The sequence below is a fragment of the Tupaia chinensis genome, unplaced genomic scaffold (assembly GCF_000334495.1).
Source record: "Tupaia chinensis unplaced genomic scaffold, TupChi_1.0 Scaffold000415_1, whole genome shotgun sequence".
NCBI lineage: Eukaryota > Metazoa > Chordata > Mammalia > Scandentia > Tupaiidae > Tupaia > Tupaia belangeri.
Genome location: NW_006159920.1, coordinates 1,494,484 through 1,508,260, shown reverse-complemented (window position 1 = coordinate 1,508,260; position 13,777 = coordinate 1,494,484). Strand labels below are relative to the sequence as shown.

General features: G+C 41.0%; 1 protein-coding gene across 1 annotated transcript in view; it reads left to right on the top strand.

Annotated features, from left to right (window-relative positions):
- KALRN (kalirin RhoGEF kinase) overlaps positions 1-10,198 on the top strand; it is a 681,131-nt gene extending 670,933 nt beyond the window's left edge. The window contains 3 exon segments of the mRNA XM_006154563.3: positions 558-758; positions 5,604-5,742; positions 6,770-10,198. Of these exon segments, the coding sequence (XP_006154625.1) occupies positions 558-758; positions 5,604-5,742; positions 6,770-7,315 (886 nt within the window). The 3' untranslated portion in view covers positions 7,316-10,198.
- Positions 10,199-13,777: the final 3,579 nt, after the last annotated feature.

Here is a 13,777-nt window from a genome sequence, read left to right as displayed (position 1 = left end):
AAAAAATAAAAAAGAAAGAAAGAAAAGAGAGCTAAGCTTAGGATCAGCAGATGGCATAATGGCTATGTCACTGGACTCCCATGTAGTCCACTGCAGTTTGAGCCCTGGACCCAGTGGCTTAAACTCACACTCGTGCATGTGGATGCGTGCCCAAGATCTCGAGAGGAGAATGGAGAAGGGGTTACAGTGTGGCCATCCCCCCTGGGGGTGATTTCTTGCTTTCTGTCTCTCCGTCTCTCTCTGTCTTTCCTGCAAGCACACGCACCCTATAGCAAAAACCTCTCAAAAAAACAAAAACAAAAACAAAAAAAAGAGCTCTAAATTACTAAGGAAGGAAAATGGGTTTTCTCAATATCATTATAATTTAAATATTCGAAAGTGAGATTCATTTAAAAAAAAAATGTTAACTGTCTGGCCACTTCACACAAAACTGTATACATCCCTGGATAATGTTAACTGTCTGACCACTTCACACAAAACTGTATACATCCCTGGGTAAAATGATACTGAGTCTATTGATGAATACTGGAAAACCTTATCTCAATTTTGCATTCCAGAGGCCGTTTCTCTATAGTCAAGAAGTGCATTCATAAAGCTACCCGCAAAGATGTTGCTGTGAAATTCGTTAGCAAAAAAATGAAGAAGAAAGAGCAGGCTGCCCATGAGGCCGCCCTCCTTCAGCACCTGCAGCATCCCCAGTACATCACTCTCCATGACACCTATGAGTCCCCCACATCCTACATCCTCATCTTGGAGCTGTAAGTATAGTCGTCACTTTTCCTTTTTTTTTAAAAAAAAAAGAAGTATTTATTTTAATTTTTATTTATTCATTTATTTATTTTAATTTGACCAGAGAAAGACACACAGAGAAAGAGACAGGGAAAGTGAGAAAGCAAGCCACCAGGCCCAGGACTCGAACCGTGGTCAGCCAGGTGGGAGTGTCTAGCACCTTAACCACCACACCACCTGCTGGCCCCCAGCTGTCGCTTTTTGAAAGTGATCCCATCTGTTCGGTTTACTTCTTGCCCACAGTTTACAAAAGATAGTTACGTTTTATGCGATGTTTTATATTGATAGTTTACCAAGTGCTGAATGTAACGTGCACTCTCTCTCTCCCCATTTTAGATAAATGTTATTTTTTATTTTATAGATTAGAAAATCAAGGGCATGGAAGGTCCTGAAGGAAGTAAGAAACTGGGACTTCGACTATATCTCACTCCAATTTGTTTTCTTTCTGTTATTGAGCTGGGCGGGATTTTAGGTAGAGCTTACAACGGTAAGCTAACTGACAGGTGGGGCAGAAATGAAAGCGGGAGAGTTTACGGGCCAATTTGCTGCCATAGCATCCCCAGTCTACTATCTGTAAGACATTCCTGTTAGGGTGGGACCTTACCTTCAAATATTCCACTCATTCCAGATTTTCTAGGGACTCAGGCAACCATATACATGAGCTTGGTCAAATAGAGCAGGAAGAACGCATTCTCTCCTCTCCTAACCCAAGCTAAGAACAGCGGGCGTGCTCTGTGGTTTAGGGAAGTCTCACAGAGGCTAGGGAGAACAATTTGTTCAGGAGTGACAGAAATAACATGCTAACAAGGCCCTTGGTCTAGACAGGAGACAGACTTTTCCACCGGAGACTAATGCCGTGTGTGGCTTCTCATGCACCCGTGTTCAGTGGAGAAGTCTCTGCATTTTTTCATCTGCCCTTTTAGTCTTGTTTTGTATGCTGGCTAGTACATGGAGTGTATACAAAGAGTCTTTGAAGGAGTAACAGCATACATCTCTTTTTTTTAAATTATTTTATTCCATTTTATTTAGTAGTAGTAGTAGTCCATTTTACCAGAGAGAGAGGGAGAGTGATAGTGAGAAAGCAGGCCACCAGGTCTGGGACTTGAACCGTGGTGGTCGGCCATGTGGGAGTCCAGTGCCCTTAACCACCACACCACCTGCCTGGCCCCATCTGCATTTCTTTCTGGTAAAAAAAGATAAAATCAAAACCTCTTTTTAATGTGTGTAATCCATTGAGAAGAAACAAGAGGAGACAAAATCAGCCCTGTTAGCATTTGAAAATCCTTTTGTGAAACTTTACATAGTTGTGTAGTCATCAGTAGTGTGTCAGTCTTTGGATTTAATAAATAAACTCACAGTTTTCCTAGTCTTACCCGTTTGTTGGGATCTTGCTAACTCAAAAGGCATGTTCTGTTGGTAATGAACTATCCTTGGGTATGAGTGGGGATGTCTCTGCTTGAGTTATAGTAACACGCGTTGTCACTTGTGTACCAAGCTTGTCGCTTGTGTACCAAGAAGGGTCAGCAGACCTAGAACCTTTACCTCTTCAGACTTTCTGACTACTGTCCCAAGGCTGGGTGCTGTTTATCAGTGCAATGGAAACAAGCTGTTCTTAGAAGAATCTGGGCTCAGGTCCCAGTTCTGTGATTTGGAACAGAATACTTAGTTACCTGGGCTCCAGAGTCCTGGTCTGTGAAACTGATGAACTTAAATGACCACTGTGTTGAGCTACGTTAGCAAACTTGGACTTGAGTACTCACCACGCACCTGACACAGTGCAGACCAGGGCTGGGATGAGGGAGCAACAGTGAGAAGGTATAGTTCTTGTCCTAGAGGAGTAATAAGTCTAATGAGGAAGACCAAGAGATAAATAGATAAATAAAGCATGATGAGTACTAAGAAACACACGCATGATTGGTTGGAACTGATGTTCAGGGAAGACTGGTGGAGAGGCAGTGTCTGAGCTAACCACGGGCTGAATCTTGGCTACACAGTGACTGTGGGCCTTCGCTATGGTTGTTATCAGAATTCTGATGAGGGTTTCCTCTGCCAGGAAACCAAGATTCTGACTTTCTACTCTGGGATGGACTTGAGCATCCACATTATCCAACAGCTCTAAGGTTATACTTGGTGGCTAAGACATTTCAGTCTTGGAGCACAGCCCCTGTAAATCTATCTTTTAAGCTCTCCTAGAAGTTCAGGAGAGTGCATTTAACAAGCCCAATCCTCTTCCTCTCTACTCTACTCTTAACCACTCTCACCCCAACCCCTTTGGGGCCAGAGCAGGGCAAATGAGGGTTTCATTGGTCCTCGTCTTCACTCCTGTCAAGAAAAGAAGAGGAGAACCAGCAGGTGGCATGGTGCTTGAAGCATTAAACTCCCCATGGCCAACCACGGTTCGAGTCCTGAACCTGGCAGCTTGCTTTCTCACTCTCCCTTTCTCTCTGTCTCTTTCTAGTCAAAACTGAAGAAGAAGAATAAATAAAATTAAAAATAAATCTTAAAAAAAAATAGAGGGGCTAGCAGATGGCAAGGTAGTTAAGGGCACTGGACTCCCACATGGCCAACCAAGGTTCAAGTCCCAGACCTGACAACTTAATTTCTTTTTTTTTCTTTCTTTCTTTTTTTTTTTTTTTTTTTTTTTTGAGGGTTTTTTTTTTTGGGGGGGGTGTGCTTCCCGAGAGCTTTCTTAAAATTCTATGCCTAGGCACTGACAGGTGGCATGGTGGTTAAGGTGTTAGACTCCCACATGGCTCACCACAGTTCAAATCACAGATCTGGTGGCTCGTTTTCTCACTTTCCCTCTCTCTCTTTCTTTCTCGCTCTGTTCTTCGCTGGTCGAATTAAAAATAAACAAATAAATAAAAGTTAAATAAAATAACTCTTAAAAAATAAAGAAAAAGAAAAGTAGAGAGGGACCAGCAGATGATGTAATGGTTACATCCCTGGACTCCCACATGGTCAAATGTGATTCAAGTCCTGGAGCTGGTGGCTTCAAACTCACACTGGGCATGTGTGCATGTGTGTACAAGATCCCAAAAGGAGAATGGAGAAGAAGGGATTATGGCATGGCCATCCCCCCTGGGGCATGATTTCTTGCTTGTGGTCTCTCTGTCTCTCTGGTAAGTGCACACGCCCTATAGCAAAAATCTCTCCAAAGAAATAAAAAGAAAGAAAAGTAGAAGAGACCAGTGGAAAGGAACAATCTAGAGGGGAGAATGGAACTTGGCCAGGGACATTTTAACTATGTTCAAAAGTGGTTTCTGAACCCAACTGAAGCTCCTTTGCCCGAGCATTACCTCCCCAGGACGTGCATGTAATAACTCAGTACACATAAAAGAATAATTGTTTGGACCAGCCCGTGTCGTACTAGTTAAGACAGTTAGAGCCCACATAGGCAACAGCACAGTTCGAGTCCTGGATCCATGACTTGAAAAATACACTGGGTGCACATGTGAGCATGCTCAAAAATCCTGAGAGGAGAATGGAGGAGAAGGGATGGAGGCAAGGCTGTCCCCCTGGGTGGGGATTTCTCGCTTTCTGTCTCTTTGTGTCTCTCTGTCTTTCTGGCGAGCACACATGCCCTATAGCAAAAACTCTCCAAAAACAAAACAAAACAAAGAAACAAACAAAATTTTTTTAAATAATAATTGCCTCACATTTGGTCACTCTTTGCTGTAAGAGGTCATAGACTGCCTGAAAAGAACTACCATTTCTTAAGCATTTACTTATGCTGTTAATGCTTCTTTTTTTTTTTTTTTAAAGAGGTTTTTGCTATAAGGCATGTGCACTCGCCAGACAGAGGGAGACAGAAAGCAAGAAATCACTACCCAGGGGGGATGGTCACACTGCAATCCCTTCTCCTCCATTCTCCTCTCGGGATCATGGGCACGCACGCACATGTGCCCGGTGTGAGTTTTAAGCCACCCGGTCCAGGATGTGAACCGTGGTCGACTATGTGGGAGTCCAGTGACATAGCCATTACGCTAACTGCTGGTCCCTTATGCTGTTAATTTTTCTTAAATGCCTTATTATCTTCATAGATCTTTAGACAATATTCATAAGTAGTAGGCATTAATATTATTATTTTGTCATTATTATTATTTCCTGTTTAAAGATGGTGTGCTTCAAGGAAAGCAAGAATGGAGAGTTTAGATGACTTACCTCCAGTCCCTGGTCTGTAGATGACAGAACCAGGATTCAGATTTGGGTCTGGCTGTCTCCATGTTCTCAGTTGTAGTCTTTAAGGTTGGGAAGTTGCCAGAAAACAAAGGATTCAAAAAGGGATCAAGAATGCCAAGGACAAACCTTGCCTACACTCTGCTTTCCCCAACTAAAAACTACAAATAAGAGCTATATGCAAAACTTCTGTGGTGCTGCTTACAGTCATGAAGGCCCCATTAATCAGGATGTGGCTGATATCTCACTCTTTTTTTTTTTTTTTAAGAGGTTTTCGCTATAAGGTGCGTGCACTCGCCAGACAGACAGAGAGAGACAGAGAGACAGAAAGCGAGAAATCACCCCCCAGTGGGGATGGTCACGCCGCAATCCCTTCTCCTCCATTCTCCTCTTGGGATCTTGGGCATGTACGCACACGCACCCGGAGTGAGTTTTAAACCACCGGATCCGGGACACGAACTGCGGTTGACTACATGGGAGTCCAGCGACATAGCCATTACACTAACTGCTAGTTCCCGCTGATATCTCACTCTTGATAGAGGTTCAGAGAGCCCTCAGGGCTCTTGCAGATGTGTACGCAGGTGATTTTTCTGTTTCTTCACACATTTCCTTTGCCTTTTCCACCTTACTTCCAGGATGGATGATGGCCGGCTCTTAGATTACCTTATGAATCATGATGAGCTGATGGAGGAAAAGGTGGCATTCTATATCCGAGACATCATGGAAGCTCTGCAGTACCTTCACAACTGCAGGGTTGCACATCTAGACATAAAGGTAAGAAGAAATAGCAATTTTTGGAGGGAAAAGGCGGAAGTCCAACTTACCAGTCCTTTACCCTCGAAGGATGTAATTTTCAATTTATTTAATCTACTTTGATTAGACCTCTTATGACTATTAAACAGAAACTAGCTTATAATGTAATTTTAAGTGTATTATTCATCAATTAAAGAGCACATGCTAGAGTCATAATGCTGGTGCAAGAGAAGGTAGGGAAGGTTTAACTACGTAGTCCAGCTTTATAGAAGGAAGCCAATAAATGTCATTTCTCTTTCACACTGCTCAAAATGAAGCCTCTATTCTCCATAATGAGTTATTTATTCTTTTCTTGATTTAGTACAGAAGCAAAGGGTAGCATCTTGGTATGCTGTTCTGTTGCTAATGGAAATACTTAAGACAAGATAAAATATTAAAAATAGAGGTTTATTTGACTCACAGTTCTGGTGACTGGAAAATCCTAAACCATGAGGCTGGCATCAGGCTAGTTACAACACAACATAGCTGACAGAAGCAGAGAAGTTGACAGGCATGTACAGAGAGAGAGAGAGACCTGGGGGCAGCCATCTTTAATGACAAACTGCTCTCATGATTCCTTAATCCATTCCTTCTCGTGAGAGCTAAAACTCGCTGGGTCTTATGAGACATTGTTAATCCATTCATGGGAGCAATGCCTCCGTGATCCAGTCACTGGTCACTAGGCCTCATCTTTTAAAGGTCTTACCACCTTCCAGTGCTGGGGCTCAAGTTCCCAAATGTGAATCTCTGGGGGACAAATCATTATCCAAACCATAGAAGGTAGTTAAGAATATGTGATTTGCAGTGTCAAAGTATGACCCAAACTCAGATATAGTGAGTTCAAACTCGTAATCTGAAACCTCCTGTGCACTTGACATAGAGAATTTCTCATACACTGTAGGATTTATCAAAGAATAGCAAACTGTTTTGATTAATGATGTCCTACTGGCAATCAAGACAGAAGATTGAACTTGCCTTCTCTTCTCCCTGCCTCCTTGCATCTCTGCAGCCTGAAAACCTGCTCATTGACCTCCGGATTCCAGTGCCTCGAGTGAAGCTCATTGACTTGGAGGATGCTGTTCAGATCTCAGGTCACTTCCATATCCACCACCTGCTGGGGAACCCCGAGTTTGCTGCCCCAGAAGTGATCCAAGGCATCCCTGTCTCCCTGGGCACAGATATCTGGAGCATCGGGGTTCTGACGTATGTCATGCTGAGTGGGGTCTCCCCCTTCTTGGATGAGAGCAAGGAAGAGACGTGTATCAATGTGTGCAGGGTGGATTTCAGCTTCCCCCACGAGTACTTCTGTGGGGTGAGCAATGCTGCCAGAGATTTCATCAATGTGATCTTACAGGAAGACTTTCGGAGGCGGCCCACAGCGGCCACTTGCCTGCAGCACCCATGGCTGCAGCCTCATAATGGCAGCTACTCCAAGGTCCCCCTGGACACCTCTCGCCTGGCGTGCTTCATCGAGCGCCGCAAGCACCAGAATGACGTGCGGCCTGTTCCCAATGTCAAGAGCTACATTGTCAACCGAGCGAACCAAGGGACATAGCCATCTCCCAGCCCCTGAGGTTTCACATAGAAGTGCAGTGTGAACCAAAGCAAGACTGAATGTGCCTGTAAATAATTCTGTCCATTATTTCACTCCATGTGGTTCTCTGGATTGAGAGGTGTACCTCTTAAACCTCGTCAGTGGTTATTCAGGGTCTGAGCAGCAGTAAAATTCACCCTAAACCCGGGGCTTTTGAGGAGGTCACTCTGAAAAACTAAAGATGCAAAGAGTCACAGAAAGTATTGAAAGGAAAGGCAAGGGTAACAAGAATATTGTCTGTTATCAAATTTTAATTGTATGTTTCAAAGTGATTAACTGGGCCACCTTAAACTCACTCAAATGAGTGTAAAAGGTTTCTGTCTTTGCTGAAATTTTAAGCAAAAAGTTCTATTTAATAGAGATGTCCTATATGTCCACTATTCTGGTTTAGATGACTTAGAATATAGTTTCTTAACAGACTACATAGCTACATACACACACGCAGTATAATATATCCCATTCAGGTTTCAGAGTTTTATAATATAGAGTTATATATGAAATCAATCATAAGTAAATTTGAGTGCTCCAGTTAAGACAATAATTTATTTACCAAAACATTACATTGTTTTGACTAAGCACAATTAGATGACAAGTTTTTTAGAGCATTTTATAAATCTTGTATAGAAATCTTTTACCAGAACCTGCACATTGCATTGAAAGAAAGCGATTTTACCCTTTGGCAATCTGTGAATGAGAAGATTTTTTTCTCTGTGATAGATTATTTGATTAAAATAGGTTCTGTCTATGAAATGCTACCCCCGAATTCACTGGCAGCTGAGAGTTAGTCTGGCAGGAAAGCCTGCCAGGAAATAAGTCCAAATACAGTAAGAGTCGTGGGGGCTATTTTTATGTCTACACCTGGTTTGAAATAGGTAAATGAGTTTAACAGGTTCATACAAAAGGGCAAATAGAAACATTTCTGCAGTTCAACATACCAAGACTTTCTGATTTCTTCTACAGCAGTAGAATACAGTCTTCAGAAAGCTGGCTTGCTTACTCAATCCCCTTATTGAAGCCAAGGGGGACTTACCAAAAGGAGGCAGCCATAAAGGCCTTTGCAAGGCCTGCTCCCAAGTCCTTTTAGAAGCCATGGAGCAAAACCTGGTCCATCACCCTAACAGAGCATTGAACTGTAACTGAGATTGCAATAGCTGTCACCACTCAGTGGCCGATATTTCTCTGGACTAAAAGGACTCGTTGTCCTTTGAGGCCCCAGTGCTGCTTCTGGTGTATATTCTCCATACAAGATTATTGCTAACTGCCCTTTTTCCCTCCGGTGGGAAAAGACTTAAACCTGGGCATTTCATGGTTTCTCTTATTTTTTTCTTTCTCTGCCTTTAGGGGAAGAATTGTCTTTTGTGTTTGTACATGATCTATCCTTTGTTTTCTAGAATGTGTTTTGAAATTGTTATTATGCACTAATATTTTAAAACTGTAATTCGAGTGTTTGTTCAAATCAGGCTTAATGACATTCCTTCTCTCCTATAATGGGATTGAGAAAATTAAAACCATGCAGAGCACTGAAGTACAAGCCGAGAATTTATTAAGGATAAACAGAACTACAAACCTATTTCAGTGAAAAAGAAATGGCAGAAACTAAGCCTGAACTTTGATATATAAAAAATACTTGTTCCCACAGTGGAAATGTAGAATTCAAACACTTGTCATGCTTTTCCATTGGCTTCAAAGTCAGCTTCCTCATCTACCCTCCACCTTATCCCATCCAAGATTACAGATGAATAAATTAGTAGAAAGTACAAGCAATAAGACTAGACAGCATGTAGTATTTTGGGAATTAACCAAATATGTGGGAACTGACACTGACTGTATTCGTTCCCTAGTTTTTCCAATGGCCCTGGGTCATCAAGCCCCACTCCCTCAGGGCTTTCCTTAACCAAGCCTCCATATTCTTCATCTAAACCTATGTATATACAAATCTATCTGATACAATATTTTAAAATTTAAACATATTTACTAAAAACTCTTTTAGTAAACATGTCTTCATTATGATATAGAACATACAAGAAGAAAGCCTTGGTCCATAGGGTTTGTCATGGGATTAGAATGCAAGTTCCAAGGATTCTGAATATCTGTGAAGTAGGACTTGACAAGTTCTCTTCTGTCTGCTGTGGCTGAACTGAATAGAGCCCTCTGCTGAGTCATTTGGAATGTTCGTGACAAACGGAGTTTCTGCTAGAGAGGGATAGGGCCTGGGACGATGGTGCAGCAGCTACTGCAGAGGACATTATTAACACCATGTTGTGAGTGGACCGGGTGACAGAATATTAGAGCCAAAGTTTTACAGCAGAGTAAAGATGATCCAGATGAGGGGTGGCATGGAATTCCCTCAAGTACACATTTTGGGGGTATAAGAAGACCGGAAAGAAGGGACATAGAAATGAAATGAAAAGCAGTATGAATTTGCTAACTGGAGCCAAAGTACAATCATTAGACTAGAATGAACCTAAGAGAGGCCCTAAGAGAAAGGGGGTATATTTTATATAGTTTGATAACTGAAGAAAACCAATAAGGAGACTCCCTGTCTGCAAAGCTCCTGGTTCCTCCCAACAGGAATTAGATGTGGTCTTGGTTCAGAATTCTCTATAGCAAATTGAGACTAACAAGGAATCCCTAAAGATGGGGCTGGGGCATGTACTCTAGGTTGCTCTGTGGGCGACTGTGGAGTGGGAAAACAAGGGACCACTCTCTCGTACCTGTTTTGGCAGAAAGACTCATTACTCGGTAATAAGTAGAGAAGAGGGGAGAGAAGAGAAAACAAGTCCACTTCTACCATAATTACCGCAGTTCGTAGTGGCAGCGGACTTCCAGTTGAAATAGGAAAAACAGATGTTGGTTCAAGTCACAAGTTTCTTGCTTGGCTTATATTCATTGCATAGGGTTTTGTGTTTACTTTTTAAGGATGGGGTGTAGGAAAAAAGGAAAAGATCGGGACAACCTATAATAACTTTTAAGAAATATAATGATTTTTCTATGATTTTTCTGCATCCTTTACTTTTTTTTTTTCCAAATTAAGTAGGTTTATATCCACTTACAGCTGAATGTGGTTAATAGTTTAAAGAAGAAATGGTCATGCCGAAGGTGTCCCTAAGGTCTCTCTCAGCCATAAGCAATCTAAGGGGGAGTCGTGGAAGCAGAGGAAGAAGCCGGCTTCACTGCTTTGTGGTCCACAAAGCCTTTATAAATAGTAGTGCCTTTCAGAGGGGAGGATGGGAAATAAAGAAGTTCATTGCATTTAGATGTACTGATATGGTAGCATTTTTTTTTCCTTTATTTGAGAATATCTTTAAATGAAAACATCTGAATATAGGGTGGGACCAGGAATTTTTGAGTTTTAACCTTAGCTATTCCTGATTCATCCTTTCTTACAGAAAGTCTTTGCTTTTTTTCTACCCCCAATATCCCCATTGGTAAAATGGGAGTTGGGGAGAAGGAAGGAGGATATTAATCTCCTAGGAACATTGAGAAAGTACCTTAGTTGGGGCGTCTATAAAATCCTTTTTAAAAAATAAAAAAAAGTGCTACACACTGCCAGTGCTAAGAATTCTATTGATAGTAACTTTGAACATTCCAGGTTTTCAATACTCTTGTCTTTAGATACCATTTATAAACTCATGAGATTAAATTCTGTAAATTGCTTTTAATTGGACGTGCTAGGTGCTCTTTGTCTGTTATTTGGTCTTAGCCTATAATTTTGATCATTTAAGAGCTTGTCTACAGAAAAGAGTTAGGAGAGCTGATAAAGTCCTACCATCCATAAACTGTTTTCTTATGGTAGACATGAAGAGTAAGATGCCCTTTGAGCAACCACTGCCTTCTCTTCTCAAGCTTTATGCTCTGGAAAAATGAACAGAGAAGAGCCCAAACTACCACTTCCCTCACCGGCAGGGCAGAAGTAGGAATAAATGATCTTCCCATATCACAACTCATTTCTTCAGCATCTCACAGGAATCCGTTGTAAGAGACAAATTATATACACAGGAGTAAAAATGCACTGGATTGTTGGTTTGGGAGGGAAAACCTTGGATCTTTTTTTCTTTTCTTTGTAACAAGTAGGTCTTTCAGGAGTAGCATATCTGCTGTCCCATACCCTCCGTGATGTACTGCTTATGAGGTACTCACTACTTTCTTGCCTGTGTGAGAACATGGAAATTTAGATCTGTGAGAACATGAGGGAGCAAATATGATAGAAACTAAACGGCGGTTATTTCTGTGCATTCACCAACACTTTGTCCCACACATTTGCTATTTTAAACATAAGGGGTCTCCATAGTAGGACAAAAGGGCCGACTTGCCATGTCCTTTTTCAGGGTGGCTGATGAAGTGTACTGGATGAGTTTGGGGGCAAATGGTCCTTATTCCTCTCTTTCCTGGGTAGCATCTATGTGAAGTCTGGGTTGGGAAAACATGGTATATGAGCTTTCGGTGGAGTTATTTGTAAAACTGCATCATGATCATTCTTCACTATTTAAAATCTACCGATCATTTAGGAATGAATTATTAAACCCACAGTGGGCTTGGGAAAGGCAGCTTTATAATGCTTCATCAGGAAAAGGGGAGCTATTACATTCATATTTATTTTTTAAAACCAGTAAGGTTCTTGGTTGTTTTATTAATTCTAGAGAATTCAAAAGGGCTGAAATTTGTCCATAGCAGTAGAAGTTTTTCATAGGAAATATTCACTTGAAAAACTATATAGAAATAGTAAAACACAGAAATACTGTAGGGTCATATTTTCTATGAAAATAATTTCTATTTCATTGTCAGTATACATAGACGTTAGAAGAGAGGGAAAAAGTAATAATTCTAAGGCAAATTTCCATCTTTAGGGGACAATTATGGAAAACCTGAAATAAGCATTCACAGGCTGTTGTGTTTTCCTGTCCGCCCATTTGCTGGGATATTCTAAAATGTGGTCAGATTTAGTTTTTATTCAAATGATCAAGATGACAGTTTGGTCAGATGAACTGTTGTTTCCCACAGTAAGATTAGCTGAGAAGAGAGTGTGGTAGAAAAACTGCAAATGATCATTCTTGAAATGCCAGCTCCTGAGGCTTAATTTGACCGAGCTAATGTGCTAGCCCAGGGACAGCCAGCATAGGCGTTCTTTCCATCACTACCTGATTCCCATCAAGAACTGGATTCGCGTTCTGGAGTACTATGGAGACTGTTACCATGACCTCATAGACTGTGGTTATGAATTTGAAGTTAACAAAACATACATCTTCTCTTACTAACTTAAGCCATATCTGTCATCTCTGTGTTTGATTTTTTTTTTTTTTTTTTTAAACCCTGGTGCTTTTACTTCTGTTTTGGCCAAACTTCGGCTTACTCTATGGGGAAGGTGAGTAAAACTAGTAGTTAGGACAAATAGGAAGACTGTGAAAAAACTAATCGTACTCTTCAGAAGGAGATCCTAATCAGAGAACAGTAGTGATCAAAGTACAAACTGTTGGAAAATATGGATATATGTACATCTGTACATGTATATAGTGTATAATATGTATGTATATGTTATTGCTCATATGCAGAAATCTATCCATTTGCAGACAGCCCACATGGGTCAGTTTTTCTATTAGAAAACTGATTAGGGCAATTCAAAACCATTGGGGCTAATTTGTGGGAATTAACTCAGTCTTTTGAAGTCCACAAAGCCAACATAACCAAGTGTAAAATAATGGGGCCACCATTTGGCCATAATGGGGTTATTCTGTTTTCTAAACTCAGAAGTATCATCATATTGAATTATTAATGATTTGGAAGCTGCACTGGCACCTCCTGGTTTTGAGTGACCCCTCTCTACCCCCACCTCAAGAATTTGGGGTGGGCTTCTCTGGCCATTCTGATAAAGGGCCTTCTCCATAATTGGACAGGTTTCCCCATAGAGGCCATTACACATATACATATAGGTACATACTTCCATCAGGCTTGTAACAATTGATTTAAAGTCACTCCACAGTATTGATAAATAGCTCTATATTTTCAAGGTGCAGAAGAATTCCACAGCCTTAATTATTTCAGTGTCTTGCTGGTCTGCCTTAAGTGTATCTTCTGGGTTTTCGGTCGTTTTATTATTTTTAAATTTTTCTGCAGTTGTTCATTTTGTATGCACACAACGTCGTTTTGTAAAGGAAGGTTGTAAATATTTTATTTGTAAGTCAAAAATCACTCATGTGTAATGTTGTAAAGTGATGACCTGCTGTCTTGTTATTACTACAGTAAATGTTGTAAGTTATGGATGAAATTTCAAAATGTACATCTCACATGTTATGCATTCCTATAAATATACTATATTAAAGATACTATCTCTGGTTGTCTTTTTTTTTCCCCTTAATCAAAACCTTCGTTTAGGGAACCAGCAGTTAGCATAATGGCTATGTCGCTGGACTCCCATGTAGTCAACTG